General features: G+C 44.3%; 1 protein-coding gene across 3 annotated transcripts in view; it reads left to right on the plus strand.

The window, feature by feature from the left end:
- Positions 1–22,211, plus strand: part of TIPARP (TCDD inducible poly(ADP-ribose) polymerase) — a 127,224-nt gene that overhangs the window by 100,448 nt on the left and 4,565 nt on the right. For all 3 annotated transcript variants that reach the window (XM_068119000.2, XM_068119003.2, XM_068119002.2), the window contains one exon: positions 8,154–8,417. In XM_068119000.2, coding sequence (XP_067975101.1) covers positions 8,154–8,417 — 264 coding nt within the window. The remainder of the gene's footprint in view (positions 1–8,153; positions 8,418–22,211) is intronic.

The raw sequence follows: 22,211 nt of genomic DNA on the forward strand, positions 1-22,211 counted from the left end.
TGATTCTGAAAGCTTTGGTTTCAACAGCATGAAGCCGAGTTAGGTGTGAGGCAGGAGCACCAGCCCAGTGGGGAGAACAGTACTCCATTGAGCTGCGGATGAAAGGCTTGTATGTGGTGAGGAGCTCAGGTTTGCCAAGGAAGGACTTCGCACGACGGAGGATGCCCAGTCATCGGTGACTGGCTTTGGAGGCCAGCTTTAAAATGTGCTTTTCCCAGGAAAGATCATGGCAGAAAGTGAGACCCAAAAGCTTGAGTGACAGAACCTCTTGGAGAGGATGGTTGTCCAGACGGTCTTTTCGGAGAGACATCGTGAGAATGTGAGATTTGTCAGGATTGTTTGACCAGTCTGTGATTTTGTCCAAGTCTACAGAGAGTGAGCAGGCTGCAGACTGCCGATCTGAGGGATGAGGTATGGAGCAGCAGAGAGTGGAGTCATCAGCAAAGAGACAGAGAGGATTTTCCAGAGAGTCGGAGAGATCATTAATGAAGACCAGAAAAAGCGCAGGGCCCAGAACACTGCCTTGAGGAACTCCAGCCTGTACAGGAAGAGGAGATGAGAGAATTCTATTTGGAGATGTACATAGACTTCGACAGGAGAGGAGGTCTGCAAGCCATGAGTGGATATTTCCATGGATACCATAAGAGGAGAGTTTGGTGAGCAAGAGCGGTGTGCCAGACCGTATCGAAGGCACGTGATATGTCAAGGGAGACAGCTCTGATTTCCTGTTTGGCATTGAGGACCTCCATCCATTATTGACACAGCAGAAGCAGCATGTCCAGAGTAGAGTGACCTGGTCTGAATCCAAATTGAAGCTGATGGCAGATGACTTTGAGCAAAAGAGAGTGTGAAGAGAACAGAGGGAGGGTGTGAAAGATCGGCAGAGCAGGATTTTAGGAGTTGTTAGGGTTGATGCCGACCGTGGGCTGATGCGTCTGATCCAGTTGCAGAATCAGAGTCTGGGTTTGACAGAAACTTCTCCACCTTGACAGGAGAGAAGGACACAGAGTCCAGGAGCAGCTAGGTATCAGTGATTAGCTGTATTATTAGCTCTATTAGTGATTAGTGAGCAGCTGGGTACAGAGTCCAGGGTAAGGTGGGTACAGAGAGAGACGGGTTTGTGACACAAGATTTTGTGGCAAACACAGAGTTAAGGCATTCAGCTTTTTCACGTGCGGAGTCGGCTGTGTAGCCATTTGAAGTAAGTGTGGAGATGGAGGGGGAACACACACCAGAAACAGATTTGACCAGACGCCACCAGGATTTGGAAGAGGGAGACAGGTTTGAGAGTTCAGTCTTGAGTGTAGACAGATATAGTTTCCTTGCTCTACTGAGGGTAGAAACACACTTGTTCTGAGCGTTGCGATAGGAATGCAGATTGCCTTCCATTGGATTTGCCTTCCATGAGGAGAAGGCAAGTTGTTTCGGAGCAACCTCCTCACCACAAGATTCAGTGTACCATGGACTGGAGGAAGGGTATGACAACTGAAGACGAGATGGGAAAAATCTGTGCATGAGAGAGAGAGCAATTTACTTTGGAAGAATTCCCAGAATGAGTTGATGTCAGAGGCATTAGAGATGGTAGACCAGTCCAGATGATTGATGGCTGCTTGAAGACCATGCCAGTCGGCCTGAGTTTAATGCCAGACTCGTCTCGTCCACTTTCACAAGCAAATGATCAGATGAACTGATTGGAGCAGAAGAAGAGCAGCAGATATTTGCAGGGAAGTTTGTCATAAAGTCTAGAAGAGATGATGTACCGTTGACTGAGATCCGGGTCGGGAAATTGACTGATTGTGTCAGTCCCAGTGAGTCGCAGAAGTCCTTTGCTGAGGAGCCATGGCTGGTGAGAGAGGTACCCACACCCAACCAACTGGCATGGTGACAATTGAAATCACCACATATGAGGAAGAGAGAGTTGGGATGAGTGGATTGAAGTTGGTGCATGTTGTCAGACAGCGAAATGTAAATGGAGTTAAAACCACTTTTCTGCCGTTAAAACATGTGCCGTTAAAACAGCCGCTGCTCTGCCACATCTGCCGTTAAAACCACTTTTCCCCAATTTAATTTTTAATTTTTAAGGGTAATGTGTATGAATGGCACACTCACACACCCACACACTCACAATGTGCAAGTTGAGATATTATTTATTTTTTCCCGTCGTTCTTTAAGGTCATGTAGTTAAAGGTTCAGAGTTTGTGGCACTTGAGTAACGTACCAGGTTTAAAGAACAACCCAATTGATGAGAGCATCTCTTGCTTTTTAGTCTTGGTGGGGTTACGAAACTTGGAAATCTTGGAAACATGTTGGACGCCATCTTGGAAAAAATATGTTGCACCTCTATAACTCCGAAAATCGCTCAATGGAAAAAAAATTGAACGTGGCTCATTGTCGAGTGCTCCCGATGGGGAATAAGATATGCTAATGATGATGTCATCAGTGCCTTCATTATGACGTCATAATTCGACATGTGCAAGCAATGCTTGATCCGATCAGTATGAAATTTTTATTTTCTCTGCAATTGTTTGATTGATTGTCAAGAAAAAGCCAGAATGACGCCTTAGATTTGTTCCCAACAGACCGATATTTTAATTTTACAACTAAACCATATTATATAATATGCTTATTGGTTCACGAGTTATCAAGTGACCACTATATTCGTCATGTGTGTGCGTCTGTCTGTCTGTCTGTCTGTCTGTCTGCAGCATAACTACCCGATGATATCATCCGATCTTGATGAAACTTGAGTGGGAGGTTGATATCATGATCTAGTTGTGTCCTGCCTAGAGTGGGCGTATTGCGCCCATTGTGGGCGGAGCCACACCCGACAAAGATGTCTTTTTAGGGGGTAATCGAGTTCAAGCTACATCTCCTCCGAGGGGTTTGGTGGAATCTGACAGGGCTTTCGATATTTGGTTCGGCCAATGTCATGTCTCACCCCACGGAGGTCGATTTTTTCAGTTTTTTTTTTTTTCCATTTCATTTTTCACTGAATTTTTGGTATTGTGTAGCTAACTAACCTCATAACTGATTATACATTATTTTCTATCTCATTTCAAGGTCAGTAACCTTCGTTTTGACATTTCCGGGCCTGGCCTGTCCTGGCCTGTTTCGGTTACAGTCCGTCCTTTGTCATTGAATACCGCTCGCTCGTGAACCATCGTCATCTCCTGACTTGTCTCTTCTAACATTGGCACGTTGAGGTTGGGAAAAGTCCTACAAACCTTTTCTGCCTTATGCTGGTCGTTTGCACTTGTTTTCTTGAGCGTCCCTTTCATGCGGCACTCGATCATCTGTAGGAAGTGAAAGCACAAAGCTTTACTTGCCACAGGTTCTTTATTCCCTCTGATTCTTGGAACGTGATTTGGGTCGGAATAGCCGAGGCACACCGACAGTTCTGGATATGCCCCTGCGCATCTAACTTTTGGCAAGTGTGATGTTTTTTTGTTTTTTGTTTTTTGTGGCATCTTCCCGAATATTGCTCCCTATGTTCTGTCCTCTGAGCGTCCCTATCTTCTTCAGGATGCATGTGTTTGTCTCGTAACTCCCTCCTGGTTAAACTTCCTGACTCTAGGCCGACTGCATGTCTCAACTCTTTTGTTCTTTGCTTCTCCCATCTATGCAGCCTGTTCTGTCTCGCTCTTGCTCTCAGGCTTCTACCAAGCAGTGCTCCACCACCTCTTGCCATCTCCAATTCTGTCCCATGATCTTTATTACCCTTTATTACCTCCATTAACCTTTCCTGACCCAACCATCTTGCTTGCTGGTTTCAATGCTTCTTTCCCTCCTCCCTTTCCTCTTATACTGCAGTGTTTATTCATCCCTTTGATGTTTGTCCCATATCTACCTTGTTCTTGTATGAGCCTCACTCCTGTAAAGGGGAAGGTAAGCTGTTCTCATGAAATCGGTGATGTTTCAATTTGAGGATTCCTTTAGAAAGCCTTGTACGTAGCCATCCTGCTATACAAGGATGTATTTGGAATGAAACATCCATGTATATTGTTGGGTGAGGCTTACACATTTGGGTAAAGCTTTTAAGATGGAGTATTGAAAGGCTGTGATTTAATTGAACACCATTTCCCACCTTAGATACCTGCACTCCCCTCTTAAATCTTTGCCAATCATTTTTCTTCTACAAAGCCAATTTCCAGCTCTTCATTATTAGCTCGGCCACTGAAGGCAAACAGACAAACGGGCAGTCAGACGGGTGAAAACATAACCTCGTCCACTTTCGGTGACGGAGGAGATAAAAATCAATGATGTTTAACGATACGAATCGCACTACTGTCGTACTGTATGCAAACATTTTGGAAGTACAGTACGTCTGAACAGCACAAAGGCAGAATAAAGTACAGTATACTTTACATTGAAGTTAGGTCATTCAAGTCACGTGTTGGGCATTTCAATCGCCAATTTTCCTGAGCCACTGGGTCAAACGAATTTGAATTGAATTGCCAGTGGAAGAAAATTTCCAATAATAAATAATTTGAATATGAACAGTGGCCATGGCGGTTTCGTGTCTGACTTTGGTGCCGTCTAATCTGTATAAATTTACATTCCGTACTACAGCACAGTATTGTGTTTAGGGGTACGTACAGGTACAGTCTGGCAAGGGCACAGTCCTAGATTGCAGGAACGTTCTTCCATTTCCATCCGTGAAGCTTGCGCTTGCCGCATGCAAACAGGCACACAGTACAGCACAGCCACGCCACGCACGGTTTATCGCTGACACGTCATTGAAGTGTGACGGAGGTTAGATACAATTGGTAAGTAAAATGTTATTAGTCCCCTACCGGTGTACACCGGAGGGGACTATAGGTTTGCACGCCGTCCCTCCGTCTGTCCGTCTGTCAGTCCGTCAGTCCGTCACGCAAAGAACAGTTTTCCGGACTTTTTTTCTAAACGCTTAATGTTAATGATTTCAAACTTGGCACATGGTTTCCTCATAGGTTACAGATCGACTTCACGACGTTTCGATCATTTTTGACAAAGTTATGGCACTTTGAACTTTGGGAATTCTGATAATTCTGATGATCCTTAACTCGGTGCCATTTTAAGCTTTAATATCCTTAAAAAAAGATTTTCTCTGCAATAATAGGACCGATTGAGATCAAATTTTCACCATAGGGGGGACTCGGCCTGTAGAATAATTTAATTGTAATTATGACATCACAGGTCACGTGGTTCGGCCGCCATATTGTTTTTCGTGAAAACACGAAAGCCCCTTTTTCTCTGCAACGGCTGAACAGATCGAGGCCAAACTTTGCAGGCAGAATCGCATACCCATGACGAACAAAAAGGTCAGCGAGCATGACGTCATGCATCACATGGTTTCAGAGTTATGACGTTTTTAAGCATGAACCTTTAAAACCGAGCTCCTCCATCATTTTTGATCCAATCGAGGGGAAACTTCACAGATCTGTTCAGCATGTCGATCTACTAAAATGTCCTTTTGGAATTTGCGATAGGGCGCATGGTTTGGCAGATATCGTTAATTAAACGAAAATATATATATTTTAAATGGATATCTCTTGTTTATTCTAGAGTTCTCCTCAAGCCGCACCGCGTGCCCTCAGCCTCGTCTGCGAACGTCAAAGGCGCGACACAGCGCACGCTTTCGGAAGGGGCGGAGCCAAGCCGAGCAACATATATATATATACACATCGATCATTGATCGTGAACCGGAAAATATAATAAATTACTGATATTTAGCGACTCGAAAGGTTCTTTATCAACAACGTATTTTCTCGTGCTTCTGCTGACCTGTCTGCAAGGTGTATAAATCGAAGTCCCGAGTGTGAATCACAGGTGAGCCCGTCCTGAGGTAATTAGAGATTGGGAACGATTCAGAACCTGTGGGTAAATAACCCTGGGAAAATTCCCCAACAGTTTTCCGGACGACAGACTGCCGGTAGGGGACATGTATTGCAGCGCAATACTCAGAATGCTTGTTATTATTATTAATATTATTATGCAAAGACTTGACAATCCATGTATTATCATTTTACTGATACTGTGATAATTTTAGCTTCCAATACAATATTTCCACTTTTCAGATCTGGCCACAGTATACGAAGGTTTCCGGCCTGCACACGGCGGCACGGTTTGCCGTGGCGTCATTGAAGTGCGACGCAACACTGTACAAAACCTCCGTCGCATACGACGCGTCCTGAAACAACAAACCACGTGTGGCTGTGTGCATGCCTGCAAGCTTATAACGTTAACAATCTCAAAGTCTCGGCATGGGATTGGGCGGCTCAGGAAAATTGGCGACGGAAAAAGCCAAAGCACGTGGATGGAATGGCGTAACTTTGATGGAAAGAGACGTAATTCAAAGCCTGGGTACCTATTGATTGACGACGCAACTTCAAATCAATGTGAATGTAGGCAACGTAAATCGGAGTATCCCTGTACTGTATAGCACGTTATCTCGGAAAGGTTTTGGATGGATTCGGATGAAACTTGGTGGGCAGGTTGGGTGTGTGATCGGCAACAATCGATTCGATTTTGGTGAGATCTGGATAAAATAATTTCTTAAGTGATTCTTTACCAAGAAAGATGGCCCAAAAATGATACATAACATGATATTCCAAAATGTTGTGGATGGATTATGACAAAACTTGGGGGATGAGTTGGTTAGGTGACAAGAACAAGCCGATTAGATTTTCGTTAAAGTCCGGATCCAGATACGGCGTAACAGTGAGATACAAAGCATAAACTGTTCAGCCTGGAGGAGGCATGCGCCCTACCGAGTGTGTCGATCTAGTTATTGCTGCATTGTTGAGTTGTGGGCCTCATCTTCATGTTATGGCATCAGGCTCAGCTCAAACCAACCATATTGCATCATGTTCGACCCTACTTGTTCAGGTTAACACCCAGGTGGCAGAGCCGCACACGTCATCACCCGTAGGTCGTGCGGACATCCGATTAGTGCAATAATTGGCGCGATCCAATAGCAAACGGTTCTTTTGGATTGCCTTTGCCAACCTTTAAATCCACTAGTAATTATTGGATTATGATAATCCTCTTCAGGGCAAGCCCAAGGGACGGAGACGTTTTTTGAGAATGGTAAGATGCGTGATCTTATGGAATCGGGGATTTATTATTCACGAGACATAACACGGATGGTATGAATCTCGACAATAAGGCAGGCGATAAATATTCACAACATTTAAATAAACAGAAATGGATCTAAATGTTTACGCACCACATACACAACTCTCATTCACTTAGAACTAGGCCAGGTGTTAAGCATATTGCATCCTGAGCAGGGGACAGAGTGCTGCTGGCACACATTTTGGAGTGGTTATTTTCCCTGGGATAATTTGCTGGCACATGCCCCAACTGGTCGAGTAGATCAGCCAAGGAGGCAAGGGTGGGCATAAGGTGAGCAGCAACTATAGAGAGAGACAGAGACAGACAGAGAGAGAGAGACACACACACAGAGAGACACAGAGACCAAGTCGTCGTCTTGTGCTGCCTCAGCTTTTATTAATTATCTCGCTCCGCCCAGTTTCCACGCCTCCCCTCATGGGCGGGGTCAAGCTGCCTGCCGTAGCAAGCTAATGGCCAGATGCGAGAGTCTCGTTCTTGCTCACTCATCAATCCACTAAGACGCTGATGAGGATGCAGCCAATCACTAATGCCGTTCCATAGCCTGGTTGCCGTGGCTCGGTGACGCCGACATGACACCATTACCAAGCTCAGACCCAATCCTGTATTAGACTAGGGAGGGGGCCACCTGACAGGACATCCATATCCTCACTTACCACTAAACTGGACAATACCATTGCTCCAGTGGCGGTATGCAAGACAACTTTGCATTAAACATTGACCTCAATACAAAAAAGGAAGCTTTTTCGAGGAAACTATTAGCCTTGATTATTATTCTGACCGACCCCTGCCCTTCCCAGCCCACATCGCCCCCATGAACCGACAACAATACGTGATCTCATTTTGTACATTCACCTGTCATTGGCTCCTTCCTCAATGGATACATGTATCATTACAACTTGCATTCCAAAATGCCGACCGTATTGAATTTTTGTTTAAACTTGGAAATGTGTTTCCTCATTCTAAACTTTCCACCCATTTGCATTATACCAGCTTTATGTTCTTGTTCATTGACGCACATTTCTGGTTCTTCAACACAGGACTGTGCGTGAGAGCGCCGATGCACTAGGAAAAGGCCTCGGTGAGAACGAACCTCCGGCAAGTCCACTCGGACCCTCGCTCTTCCCTTTGACCTGGCTGCCCATGGGGCCCTGCCAAGACTTCCTGCAAGTCGCTGTCGGCACTGCTGATCGTGCATTCCGCACAGTTTATTCGCTCTTCCACAAGACCATGCCTGAGACCAAAGCTGTAATTGTCGACATTTTCCGCATACAAAACCCCTTTCTCTGGGAGAAATACACAAGGTTTGTTGTTTACTCCACCTTCAAAAATTTTTTTGTTATTCCGTCCACCTTACTGTCATTATATAGTAGGAGAGGTAACAAAGTTTAAGGACTTCTCATTAAGGGAAGAAGTTAACAATGTGATGACATTTCAAATTTGACCTGGACTTTTGCGTGTATGCTTAACTAGCCCTGCATGTTTATTACAAAGATGCCGAGTGGAAGCATTGGCTATGAAATTACTTAGAGTGCGTACATAGGCAGTTCACAACATCTTTCAGCACATGGTTCATCCTATACATTTTCATGTCGATCTTTAAATCATTCGCACCACTTGAATACTTGAGAGGGAAGCGTCAGCATTCTGTGCAGCGACTCATCCTTAAATTTCAACGGGCTTCACGCTTTTATCAAAGGGAGGTGCAAAGTGCCCCCTCCCTTTATATGGGATCGTTTCTCCGAATGCAGTTTTAACATGGGGACTGAAAATGCGTTTCTCAGCTTCCCCTGGACGAAATCGGCTGCAAATTTCAGAAGTAAATGCTTTGTACATTGAGGTAATAAGTTCCAAATTTCAACAACGTCTGTTTATGCATTCTTGAGTTTTATTTAGAAAACCCTCAAAATGACGGTGTCTGTCCATTTGTCCGTCCGTCCGTCCACCCAAAATGTGTTGGCGCTCATATCTCAAGGGCTATTCATGGAAACTAGCTGAAACTTGGAATATACATCGGCCAATCGGTCTAGTTAATGGCTTTCAAAACAAATTCCACCTCAGTGCTATAGTTTTTGCTTTAAAATTAAATATATATATATATATATATATATGTATATATATATGTATACTAGCATAAGTACCCGGCATTGCCGGGCGGGGGAGGGGAGGGGAATGGGGGGAGGAGGAAGGGGAGGGGGGGAGGGGAACGGGGAGGAGAGGGGGGAGGGGAGGGAAGGGGAGGGGAGGAGGAGGAGGAGGGAGGGGGGAAGGGGAGGAGGAAGAGGGGGAGGGGAAGTGGAGGACGGAGGGGTGAGGGGGAGGGGAGGGAAGGGGTGGGAGAGGGGGGAAGGGGAGGGAAGAGGTGGGAGAGGGGAGGGGGGGGGAAGGGGAGGGCCAGTCAACAATGACGTTGCAGCACAGGCTAAGATTCAGTGTATAATGTTCCTCGCTGAAATGCGCTAAGTTACATATGAATAAAAAATATGGATCTCGTCTTCGGAGGTCATTTTTAGGTAGGCCATGTCCTTCCCAGGCCCAATGGCCATGTCTATGCCAAAAATCAAGTACGTGAGCGAGTCTGGCGCACTGAATTGAAAATATATAGAACGCTCATACTCCGTGAAACGTGTAGCCGCCGTGTCGCCATCTTGGTTAGCACGACTCGACCGACTCGCTTCGTGGATCTCGTTTGTTTTGAACGTGTCCCAGATTTTAAAAGCCAGACAACTGTTAAAATGCCATTTTGTGCGGCAATAAACTGCTCCAATCGGTTAAGGAAGGGTTGTGGAAAGACGTTTCACAGCTGTTTCAAAGACGTTTAATTCATATCGCACAAAATCGACAAAAATCGACACAAAAACACGATCGCACAAAAGGTGAAAAAACGCAATCGCTTTTCGCTATGAATTACGTGCAAACGCATGACGGAAATCACCATCTCCCAGCATCGAGTGCCATCCAAGATGGTGCCCGGTAGCTGCATCTCCACCTATGTGGTGTGAATGGCAATGGTCATTCTATATATTTTCAGTTCAGTGGTCTGGCGGTGAGGATGGAACATCACGTGATCGCTCTGAGCGAATCAGCGAGCTGCTCTGGCACAGGCTGAGATTCCGTGTATAATGTTCCTCGCTGAAATGCGCTGAGGTAAATATGAATAAAAAATATGGATCTCGTCAAATATTTTTCGGTAGGCCATGTCCTTCCCAGGCTCAATGGCCATGTCTATGCCAAATATCAAGTACGTGAGCATCTCCATTTAGGAGTCTATAGGTAACACAAACAAACTGTTTTATATACAGACTTGGCATTTAATATGGAATATTTTTTTTTCTTGACTTGGGTTTACTTTCTTAACTCAGTATATCAATCTGGTGAGTTTCTTTTACACTTTGGTGATTTATTTGTTAAAAGAACCTTGTCACTGATTGTCTGTCACAGCAAGAAGTCAACAACAGGATTATATCACAGGTGGCTGTGGCAAAATGTACGGACAGGTGCATTTGATGATTGGCTTCACAGTTGGGTATACAAGGGTTGTTGCGTTCTGTATTAGTGGAAAACAACTGCTGCACGTCTCCAAAAGTTATTGCCGCTTCCTCTGGAGATGGTCCGTCAACTCAACAATGCTGTTTGTCATGGAGTGGTGGCTTTACGAAATTACGGCATGAAACAGCGTGCTATTGCTCGGCAGTATGGCATCACTCAAGGTCAGGTGTCAAATATCCTGAAACGAAATACTCAGAGGGGTGTCCCTACTCCAATCCCGAGGCCAGGACGTCCTCGCAGAACCACAAGGAGGGATGATCGCCAGCTGCACCGGTTAGTCCGCAATGGCTGTACCAAGTCAGCTAATCGGCTTAGGGCTGAGTGGCAGCAACTGACAAATGTGCCTGTATCCAGAAGGCGAGTCAACCAACGACTGGTTCAAGCAGGCTATCGTGCAAGGCGTCCCCTGAGAAAGCCACGCCTGACCAGACAACACCGCCAGCGCTGATTGCAGTGGGCCAGAGAGCACCGTCAATGGCAGCCAGGACACTGGAATCACGTGATCTTCAGTGACGAGTCTAGATTTCTGGTCTATCGTCAAGATGGCCGCGTCCGAGTGTGCAGACAAGTGCATGAAGCCTACAACAAAGATTGTATAGTGCCAAGAGTCCAAGCTGGAGGTGGTGGGGTGACCGTTTAGGCTGCTTTTCATGCAGGGGGCAAAACTGACCTGGTTGTTCTGAATGGAAACCTGAACCAGTTCAAGTACAGGGCCATTCTGGAAGAAACATTGCTTCCATTTGCTCGTGCAGCCTTTCGAGGAAACTTTGTCTTCCAAGATGACAATGCACGGCCTCATCGTGCTCGCATGATCCAACACTTTCTTACTGACTGTGGTGGAGAGCATATGGAGTGGCCTGCTATGTCCCCGGATATGAATCCGATAGAGAACTTGTGGGCAGAATTAACGCGTCAAATCGACCACTTGGACCAGCAGCCGACCTCTGTGCGTGAATTGCAGCAGGCTATTGTCACTGCATGGCAAGCGATTCCTGTCCAAACCTTGGCAAATCTCGTGAACAGCATGCCTCAACGTGTACGTGCTCTCCTGAATGCTCGTGGGGGTTACACGAAGTACTGAACTGTAATTTTACTGTCCGTAATCCCAGTCGTAATTTAACTTTTGTTTTTGTTAAAAGAAATTTGGCTAATGTGCAAAATAAAGAGATACTTCTGGAAAACGTACAGAAGTTTAACACAGTACTGTCCATGAATTGAGTTCGATATCAGTTTACATCACTTTCAAGGATCAATTTATTTGTTTCAAAATGTCAAATGTGGTTTTTGTTTCTTTTAAAGGTCACATTAACAACATCTAGAATAATTTCAACATAATTCCAATGAACTTTTGGTTCTAAGACATCTTGAAAAGTAAGTTCACCCCCACAAAAAAAATATTCCATATTAAATGCCGTCTGTATATATATGTATAGTGGGACCTCTAAATCCGAATTTAATTCGTTCCAGCAGCAGTTCGGATTGGGAAAAGTTCGGAATTAGAAACTATTTTCCTCATTAGAAATAATGGAAAGTGAATTAATCCGTTCCTGGACCCCAAAAATCCATTATCAAGACACTGTAACTGCAAATACACATGATTCAAGGTAAAATAAGATGAGTAAATTCCCTAAATATCAAATAATAATAATAATAAAAACAAGAAATAAATGTACTAACATGAAAATAACTGCATTTACCTTAGTGGAGAGTTCTGATGGTGCATGTGGAAGCTGGAGAGAAGGAAGGAGGGAGAGGGTTTTATTGCTTGGAAGGTGAGACACCTTCCAAGCTAACATCAGATGACTGTGCTTCTGGTGTTTGCTCTCTTTGTCTCTTAACACCACTTGTAGAGGGTTGGGGCTCACTAGGCTTGCTTTCTTTAGAGAACCACCTCTCCAAAGTTGCCTGGTGTTGGCGACTTTTCTTAATTTTTCTGAAGTGGTCAATCACATTGTCACTGAACAAGTTAATGCTCCTGTTAACCACTGCTTTATTAGGGTGCCACTTTTCAACAATGGCCTGTGTTTTAGACCAATGGAAGCACAGTTCTCTAATTTCAGCACTGGAAATATGAACGACGCTAAGGCTATGTTGGCGGTTCGGTTATAGAAATACATTCGGAATTAGGGACAAAATTTTGTCGAATTTACGGTTCGGAATTAGAGTAGTTCGAGATGAGGGGCGTTCGGACTGCATTCAACATTCAACCCACAGCATTTAACCCCTGACGATCTCTTCTCCTTCTCCCTCCTTTTGCTTTAAATATTTCCCTATTGATTCTTGTCTTTTTGCAATTGTTGTTTTCATGTATTGTTATGCATTATGTTTTCCACTCTGTCAAAGCGCCTTTGGGCTACTTGAAAAGCGCTATATAAAATAAATGAATTATTATTATTATATATATATATATATATATATATATATATATATATATATATATATATATATATATATATATATATATATATATATATATATATATATATATATATATATATATATATATATACAGTATATATATATACAGTATATATATATATATATATATATATATATATATTATATATATATATATATATATATATATATATATATATAGTATATATATATATATATATATATATATATATATATATATATATATATACAGTATATATATATACAGTATATATATATATATATATATATATAATATATATATATATATATATATATATATATATATATATATATATATATATATATAATAATAATAATTCATTTATTTTGTATAGCGCTTTTCCAGAAGCCCAAAGGCGCTTTGACAGAGTGGCAAACATAATGCATAACAATACATGAAAACAACAATTGCAAAAAGACAAGAATCAATAGGGAAATATTTAAAGCAAAAGGAGGGAGAAGGAGAAGAGATAGTCAGGGGTTAAATGCTGTGGGTTGAATGTTGAATGCAGTGTTGAACAGGTGGGTCTTTAGTGATGTTTTGAATGTGGTGAGTGAGGAGGAGTCTCTGATGGTGTGAGGTAGTGAGTTCCAGAGGGTGGGAGCAGCGATGGAGAAGGCCCTGTCCCCCCAGGATCTGAATTTGGTCCGGATGGAGGTGGTCAGGAGGTTGGTACCAGCAGAGCGGAGGTTGCGGGTGGGAGTGTGTCTGGAGAGGAGGTCAGCCAGGTAGGATGGGGCCAGGTTATGGAGGGCTTTGTATGTCAAGAGGAGGATTTTGTACTGGATTCTCTGGGGGATGGGGAGCCAGTGAAGCTTGTAAAGGACGGGGGTGATGTGGTCACGGGTCCGGGAATGGGTATATATACTGGATATATATATTATATATATATATAAATATATGCACACTTTATAACTCTTCAAAATGTTGTTACCCAAATCTAATGTGCTGGCTTAATGGCCTAATGGATAGGGCATCAGACTCCCAAGCTGGGTCCCAAGCTGGGGAGTGTAGGTTCAAGTTCCATCTGGGTTGAATCATTTTTTTCTGCTTACTTTTTGAAGTCTTTTTTACCTTCGCAAAAGCGGAAGGTTATGTTTTGATCGCTGTGTATTTATTTGTATGTCTGTGTGTGTGTATGTTAATCGCATAACTCAAAAAGTATTCAACCGAATTGCATGAAATTTGGTGGGATGATTGGTTATTATACGGGACACATTTGATTAGATTTTGGGAAACAGATTTGCTCAAATTCTGACTATTTTTAACTCGATCGTATTTCACTCAAAGTTATGAGCGACTGAAGAAGAAGATGTCCATCCAGGACGTCATCACTATAACGCGATCTCCCGCGATCATTTCAACCTCAAAAAAAATTATAATTGCAGATTTGACAATAGATGAGGCATATTAACAAACGAATGAAACAGATTTGCTCAGATTTGCTCAAATTCTGACTATTTTTAACTCGATCGTATTTCACTCAAAGTTATGCGCGACTGAAGAAGAAGATGTCCATCCAAGACGTCATCACTATAACGCAATCTCCCGCGATCATTTCAACCTCAAAAAAAATTATAATTGCAGATTTGTCAAGAGATGAGGCATATTAACAAACGAATGAAACAGATTTGCTCAAATTCTGACTATTTTTAACTCGATCGTATTTCACTCAAAGTTATGAGAGACTGAAGAAGAGGATGTCCATCCAAGACGTCATCACTATAACGCGATCTCCCGCAATCATTTCAACCTCAAATGAAATTCAAATTGCAGATTTGTCAATCGGGGAGGCATATTAACAGACGAATGAAACAGATTTGCTCAAATTCTGATTTTTAAAAATCGATCGCATTTCACATAAAGTTTCACATCGCATACACTCCCATGCCAAGTACAGAACAGTAGCTGCGGCGAAGGTATGCGCTCTACCGAGTGCCCGGATTCTAGTTTATTTTATATTTTGAAGTCTTAAATAATAAAAGGGAGGCCAAAAAGTAGTACCCCTTCCTTTATATGGGATCGTTTCTCTGTATGCAACTTTAACATGGGGACTGGAAATTCGTTTGTCGGCTTCTATGGGTGTATTGTGTCTTTATATATATATATATTATATATATATATATAATATATATATATATAAGAATGACAGTGATCTGTAATCTGGTGGTGAAAGAAGGCCGCATTCCAGTGGATTGGGAACTGAGTACCCTCATCCCTCTATACAAGGGGAAAGGTGACCCTCTGGAGTGTGGCTCGTACCGAGCGATAAAGTTATTGGAGCATGGAATGAAGGTATTGGAAAGGGTGTTGGAGAGGAGGATAAGGAAGAAAGTGAAGATCGACGAAATGCAGTTTGGATTCATGCCAGGAAGAGGAACGACAGACGCGCTTTTCATTGTGAGGCAGTTGCAGGAGAAGTACATGGAGAAGAGGAAGAAGTTGTTTCTTGGGTTTGTTGATCTGGAGAAAGCATTCGATAGGGTACCACGCAAAGTATTGACATGGGCATTGAGGAAGTTAGGAGTGGAGGAATGGTTGATCAGAGTAGTGATGGCAATGTACAAAAGAGCGCGCACAGCTGTAAGGACGAAGGACGGGAACAGTGGTGAGTTTGAGGTGAAGGTGGGAGTGCATCAGGGGTCGGTACTAAGTCCACTACTATTTGTAGCTGTGATGGAGGTGCTGGCTCAGAACGTAAAGGAGGGTTTACCGTGGGAGTTGTTGTATGCAGATGATCTGGTGTTGATTGCGGAAAGTATGGATGGACTGAAGGAAAAGATGAACACGTGGAAGGAATGTATGGAGACAAAAGGTCTGAAGGTGAATATCGGAAAGACGAAGGTGATGGCAAGTGGTAAAGCATGTGTTGAGGTGGAAAGAACTGGGAAGTGGCCCTGTGCTGTGTGTAGGAAGGGTGTCGGAGTGAACTCCATTCAATGTACAATGTGCGCTGAGTGGGTTCATCAAAAATGTAGTGGTCTGAGAGGGTCATTAACCAGTGTGGCAGCTACATTCAAATGTAAGGTGTGCACAGAGGGAGCTGCAGATGGAGGAAATGTTGAGTTGGATCTTGGAGACGGCGTGAAGCTGGAAGGTGTGAAAACATTTTGCTACCTCGGAGACATGCTGAATGGAGAAGGTGGATCAGACTCGGCAACGGTTGCTCGAGTGAGATGTGCATGGAAGAAGTTTCGGGAACTGGGTGTCGTGCTGATGATGAGGGGAGTGTCGTTGAAGCTGAAGGGAAAGGTGTATGCTGTATGTGTGAGAAGTGTTATGATTTATGGGAGCGAGACATGGGTAATGAACGTAGAGCAGCAACGAAGGTTGGAAAGGGTGGAAATGCGAATGGTTCGGTGGATGTGTGGAGTATCGTTGCGAGAGAGGAAGACAAATGATGAATTGCGAAAGATGATGGGAATAGAGCCTGTGATTGATGCTGTGAAGAGGAACAGGTTGAGATGGTTTGGTCATGTGTTGAGGAAGGATGAAAGTGACTGGTTGAGAAGAGTGATGGAAATGAATGTAGAAGGAAGCATAGGACGGGGAAGACCGAAAAAGACTTGGCTAAAGATGGTGGAAGAAGAAATGCGGGCAAGGGGGTTAACAAGGAGAGATGCAGAAAATAGGGCAAAATGGAGAAGATTGTCATGGGGACCGCAAGGCTAACCCCCGCTTTAGCAGGGAAAATGGCCTTTAAAATGCATGTTGTTGTATATGTATGTATGTATGTGTATATGTATGTATGTATGTGTATATATATATATATATATATATATATATATATATATATATATATATATATATATTTAAATTTAAAAGGGGCGCCCTACATTTAGCAATTAAATACATTTACTTCTTAATGCAGGTGTATGAATCAAATTGGCACCCTTTATATGAACTTTTCTAGAGCATTACATGGTTCCTCCTAAGAACTCAAGGGTAGTACAGATGCACACGAGATTTTTTTGAATGTCCCTGCTTGTCTATTGTTCGACATTTTCTATAAGCTATGGAATGTCCCTTCTTTTCTCTACTTTACCACATGGCACATACCCTTATTTAAAGGGGCCTTTTCTATGCCCCTGACATTTTACCCAAAAATTGTTCTAAAGATTCATAAATACCTGCTATTGCACCCTTGTTGGCAGCCATCTTGTTTTTCGGCACGTGTACTGAAGCGGGTGATGTGTGTGATTATGGCATGTGGTAACGTACACCACAGACAAATTCCCTCAAAAATGATTGATCTCCACGTATTGCTCTGTCTCTGCCACTTGTTTTTTGTCTTTGTATGCGTTACACTACCTTTTAATTGATTTAAAACTACGCCAATAAATAACATGAGTTTGCTTACAAGGCACTTTGATGCAGGATGAATCCATTCGGCCCATCATAGCCTGCACTTTGCCAACCTATGTTTGTTACCTCCGACACTGAAGGTGGATGGAGGTTATGTTTTTAGCCCTGTCTATCTGTCTGTGTCTGTCTGTCTGTTTGTCTGTCTGTCTGTTTGTCTATCTTTGAACAGGATATCTCAAAATGTTGTGGACGGATTCAGATGAAATTTGCTGCAGGGGTTGTGTATGTAATGAGTAATAATTGATTATATTTTGGTGATGATGTGTATTTGGATACTATAATTTTAAGTGATTCTTCAGCATCGTGTGATCGGGCTAAAAACGATATATGACATATTTCAAAAAGTTGTGGAAGACTTATGACAAAACAAGGTGGATGCGTTGGTTAGGTGACAAGAACAAGCCGATTTGATTTTGGTTCCGGTCTGGATCCAGATCCCACCTATCGGTGGGATACAATAGCCTGGTGTTGGCTTAGCGCCTTAGCGGTTAGGGTGCTGGCCTGGGATCCTCGGATCCTGAGTTCAAATCCCGGTCGATTGTTGAATTAACGCCAGGGGGGTTCACTCGGCCTGTCATCCTTCTGAGGTCGGCAAATTGAGTATCAGCTCACTGGTATTTGGGGCACTGCATCAGCGGTACAAACACGCTTCCAGAAAAATGATGCAACCAGCAGCCACAGGCTGCATACAAAAACAACAACAGTAGGATACAAAACGTAAACTTTTCAGCCTGGCGGAGGGATGCAATCTACCGAGTGCCATTGTAATTTGTCTGTGTTATTATCCTTTTAAATGCTGAGAATCAAGCAAGGAAGCAGCACACACCATTTTTAGTCTTCACCATGACTTGACCAGGATTTGAACTGCGTTGGCTGTCTGGTCTCAAAGACCAAATGGCTAAAAACAGGTTTACTGAAAAACCGTAAGCGTGCCGGAGTGACTTTTTCAGTTGCAATCTGCAATTTCTTTATCACCAGATTATTATCAATTGGCAAAACAATCTCTGATTCCGACGTACCTTACTCTGTCATATAGAGCGTCAGTGCTACCAAAGCAGTTTCCTGACGATTGTTATACTGGGTGGTTTGCCATTGCTCTCCCAGCTGTAGTTTGGGCAGGAATTTTTTTTATTTGTTCCTGCTGCTGGCGATAGCTCACTTACTCTTCACGAAGAACACCGTGGGATCTTTGACGTCTACAAACTAATGCTGCAGACGGGACGCCCAGTTTAACGTCCACCCGAGGGACGGCACACCCATTGATAAATCACCTGCTTGTGAAACACCAGGATGAAAGTTTATAGCTGGGTCCCGACTTTGCCAACCTATGTACGTTACCACACTTTGCCAACCTGTGTACGTTACCATACTTTGCCAACCTGTGTACGTTACCATACTTTGCCAACCTATGTACGTTACCACACTTTGCCAACCTATGTATGTTACCACACTTTGCCAACATATGTATGTTACCACACTTTGCTAACCTATGTACGTAACCACACTTTGCCAACCTATGTACGTTACCACACTTTGCCAACCTATGTACGTTACCACACTTTGCCAACATATGTACGTTGCCACACTTTGCCAACATATTGTTACGGACCGCGGATAAGATGTTGGTTTGCCGAGCGGATGGCACCGCGGCCCTAACAGTTACCCCGACTAACCCGATTCCTGAACGTTGGCCGAATCGCGCCACAGATATTCAATGGGGAAACCTCTAAAGCGACCGAATGTAAAGAGGAAGAAGAAGAAGACGTACAGAAGAGTAACAGGATTTATTATCTACACACACTAAGCAAAAGGAGCAGTCAAGGTTATATACAGGGAAAATGGGAAAAGCAGGTGACACTGCAAATATTAACTTATTTATACAAGCTTACTTATACCCAGGGACAAGACAAAAGACAGACTACGAACACACTTACACGGGGGATGATGATAGGAATGGCAGGAGGTGGATGGCTGGAGGGGGAGGAAGGGTCAGGTCCCTGCAAACGGCAGGGCTGGAGGTGACAGCTCCGACTCCTCGCGTTCTTGGCGGGAAAACCTCGGTGGCGTCGACGCAACTCTTGGTGTCCCTTTTTTGTGCTCCTCCTCAACTCAACCCTCACAAGGCTTGCTGTCTTTCTTGGCTTCACTCTGCCTCACTCCGCCTCACTTCTCTTTACTACTTCTCCCACTCTCTTTTGTAACCAACTCTCTTTCCGCCACCAACCACCAACCAACGTTCTGACGCGCCTTTCTTTGCACGTCTCTCGCTTGGTCCAACCACCTCTCTCTGCACGTCTCTTTGCACGTCTCTCGCTTGGTCCAACCACTCAACTCAACAACTCAACTCTCACTTAGTCCAACCACACATTCGGCTCTTGCGCGCGCGCTTTTATAGCGCCTCAGGCGATCAAGCCGCCGGCCTTCAGGACACGCCCCTCGGTGAGCTCGCTTCGGCCCTGATTGGTGGGCACAGGCCCTCTGACTCCACCCTTGATGACGATGGGCGGGCACGCCCTTCTTCCCTGAGCTGAGCACATGCTTAATGGCGGCAATTGTAGTTGGCAATGCGAATGGCAATTGACGAAAAGGGAATGTGAACGGAATCTACTCTTATTTCACCTGGTGCAATGGAGTGTCATCTTAATGGAAGACAAGGCCTTACCCTAATACACATATTAAGGAAATAAACTACTGAACAGGGATATTATGGTGTCCTTCATGTATGCTTTATGGAACTAACTATGGGAACGCCCTTTGACCTTTATACAACACTGGAGTAAGGAGGGCGATATTTTAACAACAATTTACACTACAACAACAAAAAAAACAAACCATTCTCATATCCACAACACTGCACCCTCCTCCTCTTAGGCACGTCCCGGGCCTATAACTTTAACTTGTAGTGTGGCACGTAGGTGTAGTTCCCTCTACATTTAACCTGACCCTGAGTGCGACAGTTTTAAAACATAAATAAATATGTCCCGCTGCTCCATTGCACCCTGCCTAACAGATTCACGCCCACAGCTAACCGAATTGCGGAATGGTCTTCAAACTATACATGGACGGTGGGGAGCATTATTTACAATGATGTTACTTTATTTACAAAACTAACCCAGGACCTGTGATTGTTCTTTCTGGGGGGGGGGGGGGGGGGGGGGGGAGACGAGACAGTCTGCTCTGCATCGATGCACCATGAAAGCACCCAAAACGCACGAATACACCCTCAAGCACCAATCGGTGCACAGTCATCACTGTTCATCAATAAAAATAAAAACAACAACCCCTAACCCTGCTGGTGGTCTCTTGCTCTTCGGCTCCCTCTGCTGGCTATTTGCTTTCTTCCAGATGTCATTTTCTTTGCTGGCGGCCTATTTGCAATAAAACTTGCACCCAACGTGTCCATTTTTATTTATTTATGGCCCACAGGGCCGACGTGTGGTTCACCTGTGGGGCATCGGTGCCCTGTGGCCAAGGTCCGCCAGCAAGATTTCGGGCCTTCATGGCCGGTTCCAGCAGAGGGGCCATGCCCCAACCCATGGGGTCCATAAGTGGTGCTCAGCCACAGACATGTGGTCCATAAGGTGGTGCATCGATGCAGACAGCTGTGGTTGCGAGAGGTTCGGGCGCACAATGGCCGACTCACGCACGCTCCCCTCGGCGCCCAGTGGCGCACAGGTCCTCATGTGGGAGACAAAAGGGGGAAAAGACAGATGAGCGAGGGGTAAGGTCACAAGGGTACACATCAATAAGGCAATGCAAGGCGAAGTGCGTACGGAGAGCGAAGTGAGAAAGCTCGTCCCTACCGTACGTCACCCCCCCTGTCACCTACTCTACCCTTGCCCTTACCCCATATTTACAAAATCTACACCTTTACAAATTCGTCGCTAATGTCTCGTCTTCCCCATATTTCCCCTACACCAAATTCGTTTCCACAATCCCTCTATCCAAAATTTGCCATCACCCAATTCATCATCAATCCTCATAAGGAGGGAGAGATGGAACATCAAGCACAATGTCACACCCACGTCATGATGCGTCTCACATTCCAAACATTTGCATCAAAATAATAAAAACAACCATGGCATGGTGTGGAGTACCATCGTTACCCCAGGTGAGTGGATGTAGATGGTGCGAGGAGATTTTCATCCTAACTACTTTCTTAATGACATTAACACACTTTACACTACCCGGGGTCTTTCCCTGCCAATCCATTGGCCAACTTACACTATGGGTTCTAAAAACCAATTCCCATTGACCAAACTGTGGTGCTTCCTTAATTTGGGGTCTCACTCCCCCGATGCAACTCCCTGTGCCCTTGCACAATTTCGGGACTGGGGCGTGTCGCTCTCCCAGCAGGCCTACCCACCTGCATACCTCCACCACTGCAGTTGCCACCCGAGCTTACCTAGCTCCTCACCCTAACCTATCTAATTGGGGAAGGCCCCTCCTGGCTCTGTCACCCCTTGGTGCCCTCTGGCACTGGGCTACCCGGGTCCGTCCTCCGGATCCTCGGGCCCCATCCACAACAACTCTACCGGCTCCCAGAGCCCACCTGCGGCCTCACCTGGCCGACATCCTCACAGTGGTGGAGTGCCCAAACCAATTACACACACTAACAGGCTACACGCCCAGCCATTTCCACAACACTAATGCACCCATCCAAATACCATTCTTTCACCTCACACCACAGATGCCAATATCCAACCACAATTTACCTGTACCCTCTACCTAACACTTACACTAC

Source organism: Myxine glutinosa, chromosome 6 (genome assembly GCF_964187855.1).
Source record: "Myxine glutinosa chromosome 6, kmMyxGlut1.1, whole genome shotgun sequence".
NCBI lineage: Eukaryota > Metazoa > Chordata > Myxini > Myxiniformes > Myxinidae > Myxine > Myxine glutinosa.